Genomic DNA, 25,303 nt, shown 5'->3' with positions numbered 1-25,303 from the left:
GAGGTTTCCCTTTCTCTTCTTTGTTCTCACAGCTCCTGGGTCTCAGCTTTGGATTTGGCCCCGCCTCTGCGTGTAGGTCGCCGGAGGGCGTCTGTTCTTCGCTCAGACAGGACAGGGTTAAAGGAGCAGCCTCTTCGGGGACTCTGGCTCACTCAGGCCGGGCGGGAGGGAGGGGGACGGAGTGCGGGGCGAGCCTGCAGTGGCAGACGTCGGCGTGACGTTGCACCAGCCCGAGGCACGCCGTGCGTTCTCCCAGTGAAGCCGCCCCTGGATCCCGGGACCCCGGCAGTGGCGGGCTGCACAGGCTCCCGGAAGGGCGGTGTGGACAGTGACCTGCGCTCACACACAGGCTTCTTGGCGGCGGCAGCAGCAGCCCCAGCGTCCCACGCCCGTCACTGGGCTCCGCGCTTTCAGTCGTGACTCGCGCCCGTCTGTGGAGCCCCTTTAAGCAGCGCTCTTAATCCCCTCTCCTCGCGCACCAGGAAACCAAGAGGGAAGAAAAAGTCTCTTGCCTCTTCGGCAGCTCCAGAGTTTTCCCGGACTCCCTGCCGGCTAGCTGTGGCACATTAGCCCCCTTCAGGCTGAGTTCTTGCCGCCAGCCCCAGTCCTCTCCCTGCGCTCTGACCGAAGCCCGAGCCTCAGCTTCCAGTGCCGCCCGCCCTGGCGGGCGAGCAGACAAGCCCCTCAGGCTGGTGAGTGCCGCTCGGCACCGATCCTCTGTGCGGGAATCTCTCCGCTTTGCCCTACCCAGGTATGTGGGGAGTTTCTTGCCTTTTGGGAGGTCTGGGGTCTTCTGCCGGCGTTCAGTAGGTGTTCTGTAGGAGTTGTTCCACGTGTAGCTGTATTTCTGGTGTATCCGTGGGGAGGAAGGTGATCTCCGCATCTTACTCTTCCGCCATCTTACCCGGAAGTTCCTATTTTTCGTTTTTAAGGAACCTCCATACTGTTCTCCATAGTGTATCAATTTACATTCCCACCACCAGTGCAAGAGGGTTCCCTTTTCTCCACACCCTCTCCAGCATTTATTGTTTGTAGATTTTTTGATGATGGCCATTCTGACTGGTGTGAGGTCATACCTCATTGTAGTTTTGATTTGCATTTCTCTGTTGATTAGTGATGTTGAGCATCCTTTCATGTGTTAATACATGACTTTTTGAAAGCCAGAGATTTTGTCTCATACCTTACTTTTTGTATCAGTTTTATGACATTTCTTCCTGTTCTCCAAAGTGAGTCTTACAGAATTCCCCTTCAGAATTAATCACAGTCTTATTTATAAGTAGGTTGTAACTTGTTCAGAATTCATCAGACCCTTTCCTGAGGAGTAGTTTCTCACAGATAATATTTTGTGATTCTCTCTGGACATTTAAGAATTTATCATTTTTTTTCCATATACGGGATATGTGCTACATGATCATATACACTTTGTGAATAAAAATGATTTTTTTACTACTGAGGTCACCCAGTTTTTCCACAGGAGAATAATAAATAGTCACATGATTTCATAGCCACTGTAGGTTGTATTCCATGGTGCATTGATTCTGAGGCATCATTTGCAACCAAATGTCCTAAGTTTTCAAGCTAAGTGTGTGTGTGTGTGTGTGTGTGTGTGTGTGTTTTCTCTTTTTTTTTTTCCAAGAAGTAGACATGCTTTTAACATCAGTGGTAAAGATATTTATTTACAAAATACGTCTATCAAAAATAACAAAATGATTAAAATTAATAAAGTTTTTTTTTTTTTTTAAGGTTAGGAGCCCAAAGCATTTTCTTAACAGTGACACATAAGATGCCACTTATATTTTCTAGGGGAAATTACAATGAACCGTTAGAATTGTTTTTTATTTGATAGAAAAGAGATCCCTACTAGAGCACTAATCCTAAATTTTTGTTGACAAGTGCTGCTGTCAAAAATTATATTTGGAATAAAAAATTCATACGTTCTGACTAGGGGCTTGTATTGATGAGGTGACTTGAATCTCTATTTTTGCTATGCAAGTTTTCAGATAATGGAGGAAGTTTTAGAAATCATTCAAGAATTTCCCAAATGGGACTCTCAGAGGGTCTGAATGATACTGAGTCTCTGCAAACTTCTTTATCATTTTGACACAGTTCCCTATTTATTTTGTGTTCTGCACTACCTGACTCAGTAGGTTCATATCTATATTTGTGTTTGTATTTTATATTGTATTTTGATTATTATGCACATTTATAGTGTTTGTTAATGTGTCTGTTTAAAAATACTCATATTCCTTAGGCTTTGGAAATTAAGGAAACTGAAAATGGGACTTTTTCCTCTCCATGTCAGTTTTTTTCCTATACAGATCCTCAGTAACTGGAAGCCATTCTGTATTCTGGTAATATGATAACCCATTTTGAAATGCTTTTGTTGAGCTCATCGTAATTCCATGTGATTCTAATGAAAGGCGTGTGAAGGTAAAGAGTGAAAGAATGAACCATAGTTGGTCCCTGTAGAGACCCTGCTGCTGCTTTTGGGCCATCTTTAACCTGGCACCCACTTGTGTTTTTACTAAAACGGAGTTTTCCAAAATTTAAATGATGTCACATTTGAAAGCGATGCCAAGCAACAGTGTGGCAGTTTCTAAATTTTGTGAAGCTAAAATCCCTGGTTACAAGAAAGCATACATGTCACAGATGAGTAGTTAGTAATGACTTCAGTTTAACAGGAAAAGAGCAATTCCCATATGCTGATTCTAGTCTCAAACAAAGAATGTTATAGAAAGATTGCACAGTATTTAACAAGCTGTGAGTTAATGTGACAGTGTCAGTGGATCTAGTTCCAGAAGGATAATCACTTTACCATATTTCTTAAAAAATATTTAAGTTCTACAGCAAAATTGCTGCAAATGAATACAGACTGTTCCCCACTGCACCCCATCCCCCAATTTAGGCAGTAATGCTGAGTTTAGTTAAGCAGATTTCTCAGGACTGCCTTATCCTAAGTACCTGGGTACGTAACTCTCATTGTCAGACTCTGAACCTCAGAGGCTTGCCTCCCATGTAAGGGAGACTGGGTATAGATGAGAGTGTTACCCCTTGAACCTTAAGTAACCAAGACTTGGTTTTCAGTACATCAGTTTATCTCTTCCTGAGAGCTACACCCCATTTGGAAATAGACTATATCCCTCCACATTGATGGACACCTTAGAAGTCAGGACAGTGAAGTAAAGTTGTATTGCTTTCAACCTTTTGGAACACGTACTGCGGACAGTCTTTGATTTGATTTGTTATCAACAGTTCATTTCCAAGGCCTTTTCCAGAGACTTGGTCTCTTTTGTATTTTCATATTGGCCCTGTGATTTCTGTAGAGCTATGAGCTCTAACAATGGGTGGGTTTAATTTTGAGTTGTAGGCTTGACTGTGTCCCTTTAGAGCTTAGAACTCACTCATTATTTTGCTGTTGCAAAGATTCTTAAAGGCAGGGAGAGAGAGGAGCTGGGGAATGGGGTAGAGGGTCTTATTTCCTTCAGTGATTTAGAAAAAAGTGCATATTTTCTGTCAAGGAAAAAGGTAACCTTTTTCAAAATCAGAGAACATTGTTTTATCATCTCAGTCATGAAACTGTTTCTCTTTTTCCAATTAACATATGTCATTGGATATTAGGAGAGGGAGGTATGTAAAATTAACAATCTATCATGAACAATTTTTACAAAATGCCTTTTATAAAGGATGTTTTTTCTTTGAACGCAATTATAAACTTGATCATTAAATGAGATGCAAATATGATTATATTTAAATAATACTTTCCAATCTTCTTATTGCTTAAGACATCCCCTGGTAATAGACTGTGTAATTAAGGTGTTCTGATTCTATAAATATACATTCTGCTACTACTGGGTATTAACTGCTTTAAGAAGTTAAGGGTTTCTAATTTGTTAAAAGAGACAATGCTTACTTACACTGATTACCTCATGAAGTGACATAGGCGACAGACATTCTGCTGCCACTCTTTGATTTACCCTGTACTTCTAGTACACAAACTGTTTAAGAGAGATGCTGACTTAAAGCAAAAAATTCAGTGACTTTTGAAAAAAGTGAAAACAAGAGAAATATAGTCAAATTTGCTTTTTTTTCTTTTTCTACCCCAAAATGTTTGGTTGACTGCTTTTTAAAAAAATCATATAATGACTGTGAATTTACCTGTTCAAGAAATACATCTTGCCTCCCAATAGATACTGGCATCTTGATGTCAGTTTTCATTCAGAGTATATATAGCGCCTACCCTGTGTGCTGTCTGCGCTGGGAGCCTGGAGTCTAGCAGGGAAGAGTAGAATGCAGACCAACAGTTATACCACATTGCCTTTTACAGTCTCTTGTCTTATGCATTTAATTTTTCTTTTCATTTCCTTTAAAAAATAACTTTGTAGAATAGACACATTACACATGTTTTACAGGAGCAAAGACAATACAGGTAAACTCAAAGAGGATAAAACCTGGCTAGAACCACTCTTGATTGTGGCTTATATGCTTCTGTAATCCTTTGAGTGTGTGTGCGTAACTGTGTGTGTTTAAGTGTGTGCAGTTCTCTATTTATCCTATTCAACCTCGAAAAAGAAGCAGTTTTGCCAGGGGTTGTTTTTGGAAGTACAAGGAGATCTCTGCCCACAACTTTTTGCAAGCTCTATTACTTCAAACCTGTAACCTGAAATTTTCTGGCTAAAAATGCAGTGTGGCTTGTGCCTAAGGGTACCTTCCTGGCCTTAATACAGATTGTCAGGTCACCTTGTTTCATGCCCTGTGCTCACTCTTCAGGTTTTCTGCTACAGTCTTAGAGGAAATATTTTGAGTGGGCACAAAGAAGGCTGATCTCTGCCTAAAAGTGACCTGATTTTGGAGCGTTCCTACTTTAAAAACAAATTCCATCTGGATGTAGAGGAATGGGACACTTGAGTGGTGACCAGGAAGTAGTGCTGTGAAACGAAATTTTAGATAGATCTTTAGTACTTAAATCTGAGGTCTGCCAACTCTTCCTCTGTGTAGATCTGGCTTGAAATCTTTATTTCAAGGTGTGTTGTGTTGGGGTTTTCCTGGCCGTTATTTTAACTACTGACTTCCATGGATCAGAATGTACTAGTTGGATCGTTACGGAGTTTCTGACCACGTTCTGAGTGAGTTCCCAGCGGGACTATGAAGATCTGGGATCATTTTGGAAGGCTTGTTTTTAAGTTACTTTGGAAAACTTCATAAAAGGCTGCAAGTCTAAGAACTGAAGAGTTAGAATCGAGTCAGGAGAAACAGGGCTAAAATAAAACACTAAATATGGGCAGGCAGTTCAGAAACAAATGGGTGTCAAGTAGCTAGGTTAGTTAGCTGATTAACTATTTTTGTCTTTTCAGTAAGCTTCAGAAGCTTATTCACTAAATTTCAGTAACTTCAGTAAGTCCACTCAACAAATATTTACTAAGTAGCACCTACTCATTTATGGGTACTGTAGTTGGTCATGAGACTATCGATATGAATGACCAAAGGAAAACATCGTCCAGGCAAGGATTTAAAGTTGGAAGCAGATACATCAAATATTAATAGTAATAACTCTCAATTTGAACTATAGAAAGATATAGTGACACATAAATGCTTAAATAATCCATATCATTAATGTCTTGCAGAGGTATGTCAGTAACCCCATCCTCTTATCTGAACTGGTAAGAAATCTCTGATGTTTTTTTAAAAATTCACCCTTCTTTTATGATCAGAGTTGAAACATAGTTGATTGTCTTTGATATACATAACATTCTTCATTTTTCACTTTTCTTCAATGAACACTTCACACAAGGTCTAGTTCAGTTTTCCTAATCTCTTCTACTTGGAAACTTCAAGTGGGTTCCTGTTTTCTACAAGTGCTCCAGCCTCATCAACTGGGATGCAAGATTCTCTTACTAACTTTGCAACCACATATTTTAGTAAATCAGACTCTTCCCTTAACATGTTTGTATTGGAGAGTAACCCTTTGTTTCTCTTACATCCTATTTTCTGCAGTGCTGTTTTCTCTTCCCCAGAGCTGTGCATTTCTTATTTCTTCTTCAGGATCATCTTTACTCTTATCTCCCTTAAATGTTTCCACTGCTCTTGACCACATTACATTCTTTTATTATGAGTGAAATAAATAGTGGAAATAATAATAATACTCATAAAAATAATAGCAGACATTTAGGACCTAACTGTTTGCCTCCAAAGGAATGTATTGTTTGCACTGCGGATTTTGGTGCATAACTATATCTCATCCTGTATTGTTACTGAGATGCTTACTGTGAACTTTCTTTCTTTGACAGAGGGAGCTCGTTTCTTAGAAAGCAATAATTTTCTCTTAAAATTTCTTCTCTTTTTGGTAATCAGCAACATTGTTTAAAATATACTATGTGCTCAATAAATTTAGACTGTATGAGTGAATTAATTGGTTAGAAATTTTAGTATGAAATGCCTTTGCCCATAAGCAGAATGTATATATGATATTCAACATTGCTGTGGTACCTTATTTTCCAGACTGATGAACCAGAATCATTTTTTAAACCATTAATATTCTGCATTCATGGCGGAGTAAACAGGAACTTTATTGAGAATTAAATGTGAATTAAATGAGAATTAAATATCAAGCTTTTGGGAAGAGATCAGTTTTCAATAGATTATACATATGCACATATCCATTAATATATTAATATATAAATGAACATAAATTCATTCAGAATATAATAGTCCTATTTCCAGGATTATACTTAATTGCTTATGATAAGAAACTATAGGACTATTGGCACTATCTTATCATATGGTAAAAAAATTGCATTGAAGTCAGAGACAGTATTTTTAACATTAAATTATTTTTATCTCAGTAATGCTTTTTCCATAACATAATTACATAGAAGATTTATCCATATTCCAGTAGTAAACACTTTGAATGAAGAGTTTATCTAAAGTTTTGTGAACATGGATGATAAATGAATTGTGTACTCTTTTCAGAAAAATAGGAATTTCCCACAAGATTTATGCTTTAATCCTTTATTTCACAGAATTGAAAATTTTAACCAAACACCACTGGAATGGCTAACCCCGCGGAACCTCCTTCAGTTCCATTAAGAAGCCACATTCTCTCGAGGGAGAACGGCCTTTTCCACTTACTCTTTCTCCTGCCTGACTCCCTTAGTTCTCTGCTCTCGCCTGGCCAGCTTCTGCTCTTTCAGTTTGCACTCATTTTTCCCCCCAGGACCCTCTCCTGTTATACCAAATCTGGATCAGGCACCTCTCTGTCCTGGTTTTCTTTTCTCTGGCTAGACTGGAAGCTCACGGAGGGCAGGCTTCCTGCTTGCCTCCTTCCCAGCTTCTTTTTAGCACCTAACTTGATGCCTGCAAAAACACAGGTTGAATGAATAAATGTGATGTTAATTTATTCTTGAGTATAAGTATCAGTAATCATAGCATTTAGTCATTTTTGTCATAGTTGCACAAAAAACTAAGATTTAGTGCTAAATGGGTACTGATGCCTGCAGATACACATGACCTGGGTTGCTGGGAAAAACATGCTAGTAGTCGCTTGTTTGGGTAATCATTTGCAATTTTTTCATGAGAGTGAGGTGAAGGATGCACAAGGGGATAAATTACGAGACATTATTCTAAGTATAAGTTACTGAATCAGACTAAAGTGGTTCTCTTTCAAGCAATATTCTGGGTCATCAAAAAATATTCTTGAGTAGTGCTATCTCGTAACTTGTTAGCACTATCCAAAGTATTTCCTGTATTTTTTCCGCCATTCATACTCTGAACTGTGGGCCTTACCTGCCAGAGTCCACCTCCTCTTTTACCTCATTTGGATCATATCGATGATACTTTGTGAAGGAGAATTCCATGTTTATTTTCATAAACCAGGGCAGGATATTTGGGGACCTACAGCCTGTTTTTTTTTTTCCCCTCCAGAATATGGTATACACTTAGTAGGCTGCAATTTTCTGAGAGATTTCTGTCATGTCTCACTTGTAATGTAATTTGTTCTATTTCAACCTTAAAACAGGGCATTCTTAATATTATAATATGATTAAAAGGACTGTATGTCACTCTCATGATATATTAACTTTTTCATGAAGTCACTTTGATAACAGCATTTTATTTTCTGAATAGAACCCTGATTTGTAGCCTAAATAACCAAGGCATCATTTGCAGGTATGAAGATAATAATAATATTATCAGATCCCAGTATTGTTTTTTCAGGTGAACTCTGCAGTAATCTTGATTTTGAAATAACTAGGTAAAACTGTCATTGTGAAATGTCAGGTCACAAAAAGTTCAAAAGAATCATGGAAGCAGTTAATTTTAAATAATACAACATAGTGCCACTGTTTTCTAGGCATTGTGTTGCTCCTTTCTCAAGCAGCTTTTCCCATCCGTACCTCAACTTGTTTCCTGGAGTCAACAGGTAAATATATAGAGCATTAATGCTTTGACGTACAAGAAGCATACAAAGCGGGGCCAGCCAACCAGTTCTTGTTCTGCTTCAACCCAAGGTTCTTAAGCTCATTTAGATGACTATATTCTCGGACTTTATGGTTCTCTTTGAGAAACTCCCTGAAATAATCTTAAATTATCATATCAAACACAAACCTGGAGCGATTTCCGTAGGATAAAATGTGATTGTATTACATGTCTGCTTGTACCTACAAAACAAATACTAAACGTCCCAGAAAATACATTTAAGAAATGCTGCGTTCGAGTTTCTCTGTTAACATTTGTATGCTGCTTGTTCATTCCTTTTTGGAAACCACGTGATAATAGAAGCCAAAGTCTTAAGAAAATATTAACTAGGTGGAAAGTTTAAAACTGATAGAATTTTACCTATTAACTTATCTTTTTTGCACAAGGTGAGAAACACCTATCATTGTTCAATGTGTGAGATGGAATACCTTATTACGTAGACTGAGAGCAACTACCTTAGATCAAGGTAGAATCTGCTACACTTCATTTAAACAGGGCATTTATTCAGCCGTATAAACATACTCAGGATTTCAATGTGTGGATTCTCTGAAAAAGCCACAGTGTTGTTTGATTGGCTGTTTTTCATTTATTCCAATCCAGTCTTCTCAGGTAAGCGGGTTACTTTAACCCCTTTTCAATTCCAGTTTTCCTGTTTGTTAAACTAGGGCGAATAGATTCCTCACAGGTTTCAGTGAGGACTAAATGAGAAAATTTTGTGAGCCTGGAAGCAAATGGCTGGTACTTAATAGATACTCAACAAATATTTGTTCTCTTCCACCTTTCCTTAGCCTGTCTCTGTGGTCTTATGCATGTAGTGTGTCCTAATGATACACTTAACAACTACAGATACGTGTCTTTGCTTTGCACCTTTCTGACACCCCTCCGCTACGACCAGAGTCCAAGACCAAGAGCGCTCTCCTGTTTCTTTCGATATTAGCTTTTCCTTTCTTAGGGTGTCTGTTGCTTTTTTGCTCCTGTTTTTACCTCTGACCTCTTTTTAAACCTTTCACCCGTTCATATCTCTTTTGCCCAGAACTCTTTATGTTCTTCTCCCTTCGTTTCTCTTTTGTTCTTTCTTCTACTACCTTGTTGCCTACTTGGCACATCTGGGCCCTTTGTGCCCTGCAACTTGGCTTGAATGGTCAATGACGACATTCCACTCCATTGGATGGCTTGATTTGCCCATAAAAAAATATCAGCTGACAGGATTCCTCTCAATATATTATGTACTCCATGGTCCCTGCAGAGCAATTGCTGTTTCACTGAAAAACCACATACACACTTTAACTTGTTATCTGAAAAATGCATAAATCATAAGTCTGTACTTCAGTGAGTTATTACAAAATAAATACACTTGTGTAACTATCTCTCATGTCAACAGACACATCACTAGTGCCCTCCAAGCCCAGGTGTTGTGCCCCCTCCTCTTCTGTTCCCTTTCCTTCCCACAGGAGTTAATCACTCTCCTGACCGCTCACGCTTTAGATCGGTTTTGCTTGTTTTGAGGCTTTGCGTGCGTTAAAGCACAGCATTCATAATGCATTAAAAGTATGCATTCTTTTATGTCTGACTTCTCAGTCAACATCCCGTTTGTGAAATTCATCCATGTTGTAGTATGTAATTTATTTTTATTGCAGTATAATATTCTATTGTATGACCACACATTCCATTGTATGTTGCAACTTTGAAACCTGTTCTGTTGATGAACACTGGAGTTGTTTTCCAGTTTTGACAGTTCAAATAATGATGTTGTGAGTATTCTTGTGAATGTGTGTGTGTGTGTGTGCACGTGCACGTGCACACAGTTGTGTGAATGCACACATTTTTAGATTGAACTTCTGGCTTTATGTCAGTCTAGATGCTTTAAGTTGCTAGGAGTCTGATCCAGATGTTTGAGACTTTTCTGTATTCTTTTATGTTCCAGTCGGTTCCTTTAAAAGACAGACATTTATTTATTTTTATATATTATGCTATTAGTACAGAATATTTTGAATTTTGGAATGTTAGAGGATGGTGAAAAATTTGTAAATAAAATTTATATATATAAATGCATGTAGTTATAGTAAATATTAATATATATTGTAAATACATTAAATACCATATGATATTCACATATAGAATAGAAATAATCATGCAGATATATGAACTTGTAAAATTCATTTTTTTGATTATAGTAACATTATTATAGAATTACTACTATATAGAGTGTGCTTAATTTTTAATGAACCTTCCTCTATGTAATTCAGTTCACAAATATTTTCAGTATGTAAATTTATATAGACATATATAGGACCCAAATCAAACCAACATAGTTGTGTGATTCACAGTTTCAAAAAACAAATTTAATAATTCTTATTTCTCACAACTTATGCATTTATTGCTCTATGACTCTGGATCTAGAACTATGATATTTGATTCTTTGTTCAGCTTAAATAATGTCAAAATTAATACTTTGAGTCTCTGTATGTCTTGATTTGATTTGTTATTAATTATGTTAACGAGACAACTGTAGCAATATTCTAGTTTTTATTTTTGTGAGACTATCTAATGTCCAGAGATTCAGGCCTCCCTTGAAAAGATAAACACTAAGCAAAGATTTCTAAGTGTGCTAACATCCATCTATCCAATAAGAACTTTTGTGAGTGTCTACTCTGGGTAGTAGACTAGTCTCAGTGGGGAGGGCCATGTTAGTATCATTGAACTTTTTAAAAACTTGTATGTCCCTAGCCTCATTATGCTACTATGTTTCCCTCTAATAATCATTATCATAGTGTGTCACTGTTAACGATGAAGTGTGTTGTAGCCTCTGAGAATCGTTGATAACATATAGATATTTAAATATATAAATTCATTTTTTATCAATTTTTATTAAGTAGTCACATACATGAATGGATATATATTAATACTTTGAATTGACATTAATAATATTAATAATGGTATTTTCTGGTCTGGAGGACTTCACAGTCTAGGGAGGTAGCCTAAAGCATAAACTCATAATTACATTGTGCGTGGCAAGCACTTAAAAAGGAGATGTGCATACATTGCCACAGATGATAGTAGAAAAGACTCAACTTTTGCTCAGGGGAATTGTAAAGACTTTGTAGAAGTGAATCCATTTAGGGACTTGGATAATTTCATAACCTTAGTGATGTGCTAGGTGTTAGGAGGAAAATGCAAACATTAGGATAACCCAGTAGTCCATGAGAATACTGGGAAGATTGTATATTTGCTTGACACAAATATAGAGCCAAGCAAGTACATCAAGTACATTTGATGGTAATCTTTGTAAAATGGTGTCTGGTAGGTTTTATTCTCTTGTAAGTTTCTTAAAGTGCTATCACTTTTATATCTATGAATGCATTGCTTAACTGTAGTTCATAAAAACGTGAGGGAGTTTGTGAGAAATGCAGTGGTAAACCAATCTTGGCCCTGGACTCCTTCAGACCTAACTCTTCCATGTGCTAGGTCTGTGACCTCGGCAAGTTGATCTAACTTTTCTCAATCTTAGTTGCTTCATCTGTAAAATGTGGATAATAATATTATCTTACTTAAAGAGTTGTTGTTAAAAATGAAAATCAAATGAGATAATACATTCTTGGCATAGTGTCTGGCTCACGGTAACAATAACATAGGAAATTTTTGATATTCACTAAAAATTTAGGTTATGATATACATTAACATTCACAGCTGTGAGCCTAAAAAAGTCTAGTTCTGAATTTTGACTTCTTTCAAAATTCAGTAGGATTTTGAAGGAATTATTTGTAAAACACCTGAATCTGGAATTATATAAATATATATTTTTTTCCTTTACTCTGTTGTGACAGGTGTCCACAAGATTGACGGAGAAAAGAAATTACTAATTGGGGTGCAGGTGGTGAAAGTCTTTTCTAAAGGTGTGTGCGGGTATGTTGTGTGTGTGTGTTTCGATAGATTCTTAAGTTTATATTGAACTTAAATGTGAAGATGGAGTAGATTAGCTATACAACATATTTAATGAGTGAGCTAATTTCTGCCCTCACTGATTCTAGAGCCCCACTTATATGCATCATACCGCCGTTCTCTCTTGCTTGGTGAATGGTAAAGGAGGTGCTGTGGCATCCATGAGTAACCTGAATGTGTGGTCATCCTCTCAGACTTGGCCCTTACCGTGACCTCACCACTATGTCTGACTTTGCATTTAAAATTAACTTCAAATAAATTCCCTGTTTCACATTTACTTTGGCATCTAGCCAGCCTATTTCTATTTTTAAATTTATTTTTAATCTTTTGTTTTCATCTTTGGGGGTAGGGGGAAAGCAATAGCAATGAAACAAAATCCAAGAGCCCGTGAAGCAAGAGCTGAGAAGGGTGAGGTAGGGAGGCCGCCCTCTCTCTATATAGCGTTGCTCTTCTGCATCACCCAGAAACACGAACTAGACTCTATTAAGCTATACCAGAAAGGATGCAGTCACAGACTCAGTCCTAAGACACATGTTTCCTGACTGTGGTCCAGACACTGGTGTTCTATTCTCTATTGTAGGTACAGATGAATCTGGAAGCAGAGGCTGAGTTTGGGGGAATGGGATTTATTAATAACCAGAGAGGAGCATGTGGGCTAGATGTATTCTCTCCAGTATCTTTTTTTGTGTGTGTGTGTGGTACGCGGGCCTCTCACTGTTGTGGCATCTCCCGTTGCGGAGCACAGGCTCTGGACGCGCAGGCTCAGTGGCCATGGCTCACGGGCCCAGCCACTCCGCGGCACGTGGGATCCTCCCGGACCGGGGCACGAACCCGTGTCCCCTGCATAGGCAGGAGGACTCTCAACCACTGCACCACCAGGGAAGCCCCTCCAGTATCTTCAAACAGTTGAGAACTACTGATGCTGTAAGTTCCCTCAGTGCAGTCCTGGGTCAGTCTCTGACTGCTTTCCACACACCATAGTTCCTTAAATCCCTGCCATATTTCTGTTCCTAAGTTTAATCAGATACATTTAAAATTATTATAAAAGACTGAGACAAATTTAGTACACAAGGTGGTAGTGCTTTAAATTGATTAACTGTAGTAGACAGCATTAGAAAGAATAACTGAAAAAATAGGACTTTTTAATGCAATGATATCTGTGTAAACTGTTTAGCTCAGAGATAACACTGGGCTTATATCCATACATGCTTATGCATATATGACTTGGACATTGGATATCATAGTGTGCATTGATGTTTAGCTCCTGCCTTTTTTTCCCCTGATGTTCTAGCATGACTCACCCTCTGCCATTAAATGTTCTTTTAAAATACTGAATCTAAATCTTTCATGATAGTAGATCCTGATCTTTTAGAGTTGATAACCATGCTGGAAAAAAACCAAAACAAAACCCTTCAAAACTGTCAACTTCATATCAAAGCATGCTAGTTTTCTTGCCAAATTAATGATAGAATACTTATTTTGTTTAAAAACATGACCTATGCTTTTATTTAATATTTTAAAATATTACATATGCATAAGGCAAGAAGATAGTTACTGTCCAGAGCTGCATCTCCAACTGTGCTCAGCAGAACAATAGTTTTGTTGGTAAGTGGTAGAATGTGACTTAAAGCCAAATGAGATTGGGAAATTCCAGTCCAAACTGAACAGACTCCCCACTGTATAACTCCCAGGACTTTTCAGAGCTGTAATCGCTAATGTACATTGTGGATCTATGAAGAAGGGGTATAAAGTATTATACAGTTTCCATTAAACTTATTTTGACCAAGGAACCTCCTTACATTTCTTTTTTTGAAGCTAATATCATGGAAAGAACGTAGAGAAAATTCTTGAATTTCTTGTCATCTGTGCTTAACTAGTTACCATAGTAAAATTCCAGATAGAGCCTAGCTAAATTTGGGGTGAGCATAGGCAGTGTCCAGAAATAATTGTTTATTCAAAAAAAGTTCCTACAGCTGAAGATTTCCAAGCCGGTTACCTACCCAGATTATGAAGGAATTCTGTGTGTACTTTATTTTTCCTTCATATATAAAACTTTTCTCATCCTAGGAGTCAGGAAAAAGTGGTTTAACCTATTCTACTATCAGAAGTTGCTTTCCAGTTTTAAAATATTTCCCATTTAAAACAGGACCAGTTTTCTTTGAAAAATTTCAGTGTACTTAACAAAAGAGAAAAATGATTCCAACCTGTGTGTGTATAATTTGTTTCTTTGCTTTTATCAGAAGGGAAAATGATACTAAGTTGCTTACATTAAGCCTTTAGCAATAACTAGGGGGGTGTCTAAACCAAATTTCATGTCATTAGTGTGTATTCATTACACAGTGTGAAAGATATCTTTGTACTGTTTGTTAACTTAAATGAACTTTAAAAAATACATACTACACACGGAGATCAGCTCGGTGCTTTGTGACCACCTAGAGGGGTGGGATAGGGAGGGTGGGAGGAGATATGGGAACATATGTATGTGTATAACTGATTCACTTTGTTAACTAACACGCCATTGTAAAGCAATTACACTCCAATAAAGATTTAAAAAAAAAGATTCTAAAAAAAAAAAAAAAACTAAACTAAACTAAATAAAGATCCCCGGCCTCTTGGAACTTATATATAGAGCAACACTCTGAACTTCTCTTAATTTCCTTTCATTGCGTGTATGCATTTGCTGATTCCTCGTGATATCTGTGCCTTACCTGGTAGGTACTCATTGGACTATTGGTCTCCGATGGGTGAGACCTTTTAAGCTGCTTCCTTTGGTACCTTAGGGATGAGCAAGTGGTACCTTAGTGGTTTGCAAGTTACTTACCAGAGTTGTAAGCAAAAACTGTTGAATATGGTGGCACAGATTTATGTTCCCCATCACTTTGGCTATTTTATATACATATATATATATATATATACATATATATATATATATATACACACACACACACACACACAGACATACACACATATACATGTATACATTATTTTATGTATTATATATGACATTTGTTAAATATCATATTATGATAGATATTATATTTAACACATAGATACACATGTGTTTAAAAAATGTGTGTGTGTGTATAAAACCAGTATAAGCTCTCAATATCCTTCATGGCGATTGTTTTAATCTTGTGTCTAGTTTGGCACTCTTAAAAACATGAGCAAAAACTTTGCCTAATACACTTAAACAATGCTGTGAAGACAGTGAGCATTCTTTTTGAATTGTCATGGAATGCATCTGTTAGATTCACCATATTGTACATGTATGTTAATTTACCAAATGGATTGGCAGTGATTGACACAGATTTCTTATGGGAGGACACAGACAGCTGTAAGCCAGTTACATAGCTGGATTGAGGTAATAATTGAGATTTTCTTTACAATTGAACAACAGATTGGAAAACAGACAAAGCAGCATCGATATATTAAAATTAAATTACCTTTAATATACAAAGATTTTTTTTGGCAAATGCTGGGAAGAAAGTCAAAGGCATTCCTATGGAGCACAGCACTCATTATTTTTGTTATCAGTAGAAATCTAATTTACATACAAATAAAATGTCAATTGCCGTCATAACCATCAAGATAAAGAGCTGCGTGTATACTTTTCCGTGAGCTATTCTTTTTGAATTTAAGTGCTGTGTTTGGCTCTTTGCCCGTGGACCAGTTGAAATATTCTCAGTTTAACAAAGAAGAAAGGATAAAGTTGAGCCTGGCCCATGCACACTTGCAAAGTCAGATTGGCCTGTTTGAATCAACAGTTGTCATTGTAGATTATTTTAATTATTATTTTTTTCTTGGAGAGGAATACAAAAGGAAAAATGACTTATGTATGGGCAGTGAATGGTAACGTTTCTTAATTTTCTTAGTGAAATTGTAATCTTATTCAAATCAGAGTCTTTAATACATTTGCCTCTCACCTGTTATGAAGGGAAAAATAATGCCCTTTCTCTTTGATTTTCCATGATGTACACTTGCTCTATTTTAGTTATCCCATTTAGTGAAGTAGGCAGATGCTTCATTTTTTCAGATATATCCTACAGTTTCATTTAGACTTCTAGTATAAAGTCTTTAAAGGTAACCCCCCCAAAATTTTTTTGGTAATATTTTTATAAGAGTAAGTACTTAATGAAATTCTTTCTCTAAGATGTATATGGATATGTGGATACTCATTTTGGCAAATATGACATTATTACTTATTTACCAGACTATCTCCTTTTACCTAGACTAGTACATTTGAAATGAGATATTTAAAATACAGAGAGCATAGCATGATGAAATAAAAGCCTAATAAAATGTGTTTGGGCCAGGATCAAAATTCTTTGAAATCGGATATCTAAATAGTGTGCATTTTATCTCAGAAAGGCTCGGGTTAGTTCTAGTGTCCAGATGACTGTTAATGGGCTTTGTGCTCTGAAGCATATGTTAATAGAAGTGATCATTATGGATTAATTTGATGTGAATTAATAAGAGATTTATTTGATGGGAATTGTTTGAAGGTGATGACATTTAAATCTCAACAGGATTTAAGATGTCCAGAAATACCTTTAAAGATTCAGGAATAATCAATTCAGAGAGAGCAAATTAAATAGACATGGATAGCAAAGAACAGCATCTGACACTGGATTTATGAAGTTTGAAGCAGTTTACAGAAAAAGCGATCTACCATTGAAGTATTGCCCTGGAATCTGAAGAAACAGAAAACATTTAAACTCCTTCAACAATTCTTGGGTTTGTGAATTGGATAAACAATGTTCTCTTGCATTTTATAGTTCACTTAAGCAATCTGATTTTGATCTGTATATATGGAGTAGACAGGATTCAAGTTTTTTTTTTCTAAACCAATGAGCAAACACATATGTTCTTTAAAAACTGAACTTTATATGTTGTTCATATGGAAGCTATCTAGTTTGCCATGAGCGCAAGATTCGACCTTCCTTTTATTTTGCTATCACTTGATTAATTCTTTAAATTCTTTGTGGGGGACTTTTGATCAAAAGAAACAACTTGCTTTTCTTTTTTCTTTCTTTTTAATTTTTTTAAATAAAAGCTACATGAAATGTGTAATTAATAACTCAGTACTCTTGGGCTGTTGATGCAAACAAGCCTGGAAGAAACATATATTAAGGAGAAGACTATGATATCTTTTCTTTTTGTGTAAAGCTTTGATTTTAAACCCTTGAAAGATTTATTATCTGGAAAAACAATAAGAAAATGTCATCTGGTATTATATATTATGATGATAAGAGCTGCTACTTATAATAAAAATCATACTCAGCAGAATTAGAGATTGAGGTCAGATTACATAGTCTTGCTTCCCTATCTTTTTAGTCTTGTTCAGGTTTTATATATATATATATATATATATATATATAAAGATGTGTGTGTTTATATATACGTGTGTGTGTGTGTGTATTGATATACACACACACACACATATATATGTATATGTACATACATAGAGAGAGAGAAAGTATCAATTGAAAGTGCACCTAGTTGAAATTATTGTTTGGAAAAGTACTCAAAAGTTTCAGCTTCTTTTAGAAAGAGGAGTTCCTTATAATTTTTTCTTTACTTTTGAAAAATATCCTTCCTCTCTTAAAATGATGACAAATAATAAAATGAAGTCCTCTTGCTGGATGTCTTCAGCACATAGCTGTTGTTGGATATACATGTGTTGAATGGATGAATGAAAGTCGGAGAAAATGGAAAACAGTGATTGGTAGGTGTCAGTGGTATTTATGCTACCCTTAGTTGTTGATGGCTTAATATTTTGTAATGTTCCAAGAAAATTGGGTAAAGCTTTTCTAAGGTAACTAAAGTGCTTAAGCTATTAACCAGAACCATCATGGAGTCTTAGAGGCAGAGTGCAGGTTAGAAATAATTTATTGTAATTCTCTCATTATACGGATAAGAGAGGCTCTGAGAAGGGAAAGGGCTTGCCCTTGATTACATCAGCTGGTGATCTGAATCAGGTTCAGAAACTGGATGTGTGATTTGTGTACCCTTCTACCTTCTTAGGTTTTGATTCTTTACTGTGTTTCGGGTCAAGATGCCACAAAGAACATAGAGTTTATATCTCTTACCTTCAAGGAGTTTCTCGTCTAATGGAAATAAATTCTTAACTTCATTTGCATTGGATGGTTGTGTGATCTCAGCTCTCTTTTTAAATTACTGTGATAGTTGATTCCTTTGGTGGAATAATTCATTTGATTATCTATGGCAAGGTTATTTGAGCAAGACTATTTCATAAATGTATGTGTGTGTATATATTTTTCTACATACATATTTATATATTCATATAGATGAAATAAAACTAAATAATGGTTTAAAATATCTGGGTAATAATAGAAAACTTAGATTCCTTTTGCTGTGAAGGTGCCATTCTGGGAACATAAGTCATAGTCGTTTATAGAAAAAATTTTTTCTTGTATATTTAAGCATTTTAATCAGTGAGATGAAGTAGTTACCAGAATTATATTTTAAGCTCTAATGCTGATTGTTTCCACTGCATAAACCTGTCTTAGTGATACTGTAACACAGAAATAGTGCAGTACGCTATTGCTTTTTTCTAATAAACTCTTCTACCAAAAATGCAAAGAAAACTTATAGATTTAAGTTTTAGTTTAGGAGGAGATAAGAATAGAAATTGAGATTTTTGCAAATGGAATGCCTCATATCTCAGTAATAAAAATTAATACAGTTAGAGCATTTTTAGGAAGCTAAATACATTTTGAACCTGCTTAACAATCTTGGCACGTAATATGCATTCATGTGTTTGTACAGGTGGAAAATGATGTAAATGTGGGAATGCTCACTGTTACCCTCTGGTCCCCTAGCCAGCCCCCAGGTCGGTTTTTATCTCATAATTAAATAGAGGACTGAAGTTGGCACTTTTGAGCCTTGTAGTGCTCATTTAGGTTCTTCAGCTCCTCCTTGCCCAATTCACTTTTTGTTCATTTATTGCCCTGTTGCCTAAATGGTTGTCTATAGTGGACCTTCTGTAACTGGCATTTTGAACTTTTGTGGTAGTCAGTGTGAGGGATATTGCTGTACAGTAGAATGAAAAAGTTTAAAACAGAGTTGGCAAAACTGATGAGTAAGGCTCATTGATGTGATTATATATATCTATACATACACACACACACACACGTGTATATATGTAGTACATCTGTTCAATTATATTATGACCATTAATGCAGTATCTGCCTCAATAATTTCATTCAGATTAAAAAAAAAGATGATATAAGGATGGTTGAATGCTGGTTCAGTCATAGCTTTACAATCTTATTTATCAAGAGTGAAAATATGACTTAAAAATAGCTAAAAAGATAATACATGTTATAATATGTAATGTTTCTATAACTCTTGGTAAGGCATACTTAGATCTGATGCAAAATTCCTGATGGCATTGAAATAGTTCTTTTCTCAGCCTCATGGTATATATACACTGGTACTGTGAGTCTGGAGGAGACTAGTTATGGGTACCATTCCATGTCTTTAGCTGTGACCGTGCAGATAGGCAAGTGCACTTTGTATCTTTTCCAGAAGCAGGCCCCCTCCATGATTACTAATTAAGATGTTTTATCCCCACCCCAGAGTAGGTAAGTATTGTGTTCCTTAAGGTTCAAGGGGAGTTCGAGGTTAACTAATTTTGCCAACAGCACAGTCTGCTGTGAAAATGACTTCTATAATCTTTTATATCATGTTCCTCCTTCTCCTGTTGCTTTATTAAAACCCAGGGGAGGGAGAAAATCTTGCTCAAGATTTACTCATGCTTTTATCAGGTATCTTTCAAGCAGCTTGCGGTGCTGGCATATTAATGTGTTTTAGGTGTGATCCATTAAAATATGTTTACATCATTTAGGAAGGAAAATATTTTTTGTTTTGTTTTGCAGATGTACAGATCAGCTCTCAAAATGTCTTCTGTGTCTTCTGAGCGTCTTCTAAGACAATTGCATTAGCCCTCCTGCTAGTTGACTAATAGAATTAATAATTGTAAAAAAGCACTCTAAAGCCACATGCCTTATGAAGTCAATGCTGGGTATGATTTTACAAGTATGTGATCTATTTTTTCAAGTGAAATTGTTAACTGGAAAAGTTTTTGGCACACAGTACAATGTCATGCAATCTGTTATTTGTCTTAGAGATAATAACTTGAGGGTGGGCCTGGTCTTACGGTATCTAACTTATGAGTTGTTAGGGGAGTTTCTTCCACTTAGAAGTATTGCGAATGTGCTTATATTTACATAATATGTCATTCTGAAAAATTATAGCGATGTAATTCCAGTAAAAAATTATTTTTTCTCTAACTACTTCAAAGTGTACTCAACTAAATTAACCATGATTTTTTTAAAAGCAGCTAAAAAGAACATGCCCCTTCCCCCCAGAACAAAAAAAATAAAACCCAAATGACCTCTCTGATACTTCTTTGAAGTTTTAGCAGTTTAGCATTCTTTGCAATGTATATTATTAAGGGCCCTATTCAGTGAGTCATATGGGTTGTAAAGGTCTGTTCTTGGGTGAAAGAATGAACTGAAATTTGAAAGGATGATAATTTAATCAAATCATATTTTCTCTCAGTCACTATAGATGCTGGTTGAGTAGTTTTTAAACTATGACCCATTACTGTTCTTCATGATGATAATAAATCAGCAAGATCCAACTTTTTTGTTCTGGAAAATACATTACTTTTTTTCAATTATTGACATATTTATATCTGTTCATTTCTAAGTTTTTTATCTTAGTTCCCTTGCTGTGTAAGATGTCGCTGTTTTCCTCATCGCCTTTACCTTAATATATGGGCATAAACCATTTTCTTTTCATTTGAATGGAAGGATAATCTTAATGAATTGGATTATTTCATCCTTTTTTCTTCATGAATCCTGCCTTTCATATAGATTTTTATCTTTTCTGTGTAGCCTTATTTATTTCATCTTGGTGCATCACTGTTAGATTTTATTTATATGATGGAGGAAATGTTAAAATCCAATGGAAAAACAAACAAACAGGAAATTCTGGAGGGAAATGCATGAAATGCTGTACCAAATCATCACATTTTTGTATGCAGGAATGACTGATACTCTATAAACTAGTATTTCCTTTTCTATAGGCCAAGTTAAAACTATATTTTTTACTCAAACTCTTATATTTTAGACTGTAACTTATTTCTTTCAAGCTTTCCTTTTATTCCTTCCCTTTTAGTTTTCCCTTTGTTGACTACCAGTAAAATTGCCCTCCAGTCTTCCATGTGTTGGTACAAGTTCCCAAGTTCTGGCTGTTCTGACAGAGGAATAGAGGTCTAAAATGTCAACAGCAACAGATAAGACATTAAAATGCAAACATTAGAAGATAAATCAGTTAGCCAGTGTTCCATTTTTTTTTTTTAACGATGGTTACCTGACTTAGTTAATTTTAGGAGCTAATGGTAATGACCCCAAGGTGAAGACCATACTGCCTCCCTTGCCCCCATGCCAGGCAGGTTTACATGCCTCGTGACTGTCACCTTCACTGGAAACTCCAAATAGTTTTTCTTTGGGTTGTTGTTCTCGTTCCAAGTGGGAGATTCTATGGATATTTTGATGACTAACATTCTTGGTGTATAAGAAGAGCAGTATACTCTCTTAAGTACAGTTACGCTATTTTTGACATTATTCAAGAAAGTGAATTATTACCTTGTAACTGATTCCTTCTCCTGTATCTAGTGCATTATCTTGGTTCAGTGATTCATATTATACAAATTTTGCTTGACCAGCTTTTCAGAAGCGAAGATTTACCCATATATCCAAAGCCAGTGTGGTTCCTCAGCACTTGTGGGAAATTATAGATGAGAATGACTAAAACATGCTATTAATTTAGATTTTCTAAGGACATTTTGGATAATCATGGTGTAACTAACTCTGTTAAATTCGCCCTTGTGGTAGCATCAGCTAGTAAAGAAGGTGGATTTTTCCAAGAGACAGTTGGGGTGACGACATACATAGCCCTGGCAGTTTTTTGGCTAGAGGATTAAGGAACACAGGCCATGAAAGTCAGTTCTCCACAAGCCTTTGTTACCGCATTCTTTTATTGACACTGTACAATTTATTTCTTATCTCCTTATACCCTTAGAGTTCCGATTCATTAGACTCCCCACAATGTTCTTATGTGGACCCTAACTTGAAAGGCACAGTTGAGCTAGCATGTGAAGGTGAACCATAGGAAACTGCTAACAGTTTGCCATGTTGAACTACGAAATGGCAATGTCACATGGTTCAATTGAATAGTTTACTTTAGTCAATTTCCAGTGTGCTCCTGATGTTGGGATTGGTACTGTTTCCACCATGCTGTGCCTAGAAACCCTGGCCTTAGGTAGGTTCTCATCATGCCAGATGGAGTCCCAGTAAAACCCAACCTGGCCACTATGATGTGTACCAGGTCCCCCTTCTTTCAGGCAAGTCCCCCAGAGGGGGCTTAAAGTAATTTATCGGTATGGCAGAGATAAAACATTTGTTATCTCCCATTTCTGAAAGTAAAGGGGCAGTTTTCACTTTGTTTATAACATGCTCTTTCTGTCTTTTGACTATGAGGATATTTTGGTTGAAACTATATCGATATCTTGGTTGCACAGTGTGTAACAATATCGAGTTTCACTTTATAGTTGTTTGTATACACATATATGTATCATAAATAAACATGTAATATATATTCTATAAACATAAACAGGTGTATCTATTCTATAAACGTAACGTGTACATATTACACATAGTATATAACAGATAAATATAGAAGCGTTTACCTATCAACTCTTAAGAAAGAAGCTGAGCAAAAAATATAATTGGCAGCCAAGATTAAGTAATAGGAATGATAGAGCTAGTAATAATAATACCTTGGTATTCACAAAACCATTTAAAAATAACAAATAAGCCACCCTCTGTGACAAAAATAATTCTAAATGTAAATCGTTGGCATCAGTCTCAATTTTTTGCTATTTTTTTAAAAAATAGCAGATTTTTTTCCCTAGAGAACATTTTTTATTATGTGCCTTAAAAAAAGCCTTGAATAGAGTAAGTAAAATGTTCTAGATTAGACTACATGCCTGCAAATTTCAACTAACCCTGTATCTTCCTTTTCCTTGTATTTTTACAGATATGGTCCGGAAAAAGAACCCCCCTCTGAGAAACATTGCTAGTGAAGGCGAGGGCCAGACCCTGGAGCCTGTCGGTACAGAAAGCAAGGGATCTGGAAAGAACAAAGAATTTTCTGTAGATCAGATGTCAGAAAATACGGATCAGAGTGATGCTGCAGAACTAAATAATAAGGAGGAACATAGCTTGCATGTCCAAGATCCGTCTTCTAGCAGTAAGAAGGACTTAAAAAGTGCAATCCTGAGTGAGAAGGCTGGCTTCAATTATGAAAGCCCCAGTAAGGGAGGAAACCTTCCCTCCTATCCACATGATGAGGTGACAGAGAGAAATATGTTGGCTTTCTCATCTCCAGCTGCTGGGGGAGTCTGTGAGCCCTTGAAGTCTCCTCAAAGAGCAGAGGCAGATGACCCTCAAGATATGGCCTGCACCCCATCAGGGGACTCCTTGGAGACAAAGGAAGATCAGAAGATGTCACCGAAGGCTATGGAGGAAACAGGGCAAGCGCAGAGTGGTCAAGCCAATTGTCAAGGCTCAAGCCCAGTTTCAGTGGCCTCAAAAAACCCACAAGTGCCTTCAGATGGGGGTGTAAGACTGAATAAATCGAAAACCGACTTACTGGTAAATGACAACCCAGACCCGGCACCTCTGTCTCCAGAGCTTCAGGACTTTAAATGCAATATCTGTGGATATGGTTACTATGGCAACGACCCCACAGATCTGATTAAGCACTTCCGAAAGTATCACTTAGGACTGCATAACCGCACCAGGCAGGATGCTGAGCTGGACAGCAAAATCTTGGCCCTTCATAACATGGTGCAGTTCAGCCATTCCAAAGACTTCCAGAAAGTCAACCGTTCCATGCTTTCTGGTGTGCTGCAGGATATCAATTCCTCAAGGCCTGTTTTACTAAATGGGACCTATGATGTACAGGTTTGTGCTTTGTATTGTGATCTCTTTGTAGAGAAAAAGTTGTTAGTAATGAAATGTGAATTTTTACATGTTTGTTAAAATCAAGCTCCCAATACCAAAGGGGTAGCCTGCTCAATGGAGCAGAAGAGACAGACGCACTCTGTAGCTGTTTCATCCAAATGTGTATTCAGAGTTATCTTTAGCCTCTCATCATGGAAAATAATCCCAACACTTATATTAGGCTGGGAAAAGTTTTTTTCATGGAATTAGCTTGGCTTCATATTTCTGGACATATTTCATGGTAATTTGATGTTTTCAGAGTCTTCCAAAAATGACACTAATCTTTATGGTTCTACATGATAGTAATTCGTGCTTTGTTCTAGTTTTAGATTATAAATCTTTTGCTATAGGCTTTGCTTCAGGGAGGGTCTTTCCTGTGTCTTGGATGAGGGTTTAATTTTATACTCTGCCAAACTGGACCAGAGTTGGGTCACACTGATGGTTGCAGAGATGTACTACTGAAAAGGCAACATAATTGCAAATGAAACTTTGGAAATAAAATTTTACATTGATTTAAAAAGAAGTCACTGTGAGTGTAAGTACTAGGGACACCAGAATGACCTTGGTGTGGACCAATAAAGCATTCCTTCCTGCGTTTAAAGAAAATCATAATTTATGAAAGCATTTAGGAGTAATTTAGATTTCTACTTTTATTAAAACTGGCATACCTTTTTGATCTACCCTTTCTGTGTTAGCTTAAGGCATATGTGAGATTAAAAAAAAAAAAAAACCCTACCATTTCAAATAGAATGAAATGCAGAACGGACTCTTAAGTAATGTATTCGTTTCATTTTAGC

The 25,303-nt window shown here is 36.6% G+C and overlaps 1 protein-coding gene across 7 annotated transcripts in view; it reads left to right on the top strand.

The window, feature by feature from the left end:
* Positions 1-25,303, top strand: part of TRPS1 (transcriptional repressor GATA binding 1) — a 261,994-nt gene that overhangs the window by 30,503 nt on the left and 206,188 nt on the right. For 3 of the 7 annotated variants that reach the window (XM_060115919.1, XM_060115921.1, XM_060115923.1), the window contains 2 exons: positions 20,310-20,469; positions 23,539-24,467. In XM_060115919.1, the coding sequence (XP_059971902.1) occupies positions 20,433-20,469; positions 23,539-24,467 (966 nt within the window). In that variant the 5' untranslated portion in view covers positions 20,310-20,432. Of the gene's footprint in view, positions 1-12,293; positions 12,363-20,309; positions 20,470-23,538; positions 24,468-25,303 lie in introns of all 7 variants that reach the window. The other 4 variants (XM_060115926.1, XM_060115925.1, XM_060115920.1 and 1 more) reach the window with 3 other exon arrangements.

This window comes from Mesoplodon densirostris, chromosome 13 (assembly GCF_025265405.1).
Source record: "Mesoplodon densirostris isolate mMesDen1 chromosome 13, mMesDen1 primary haplotype, whole genome shotgun sequence".
Lineage (NCBI taxonomy): Eukaryota > Metazoa > Chordata > Mammalia > Artiodactyla > Ziphiidae > Mesoplodon > Mesoplodon densirostris.
This window is presented reverse-complemented; position numbering and strand designations above follow the sequence as displayed.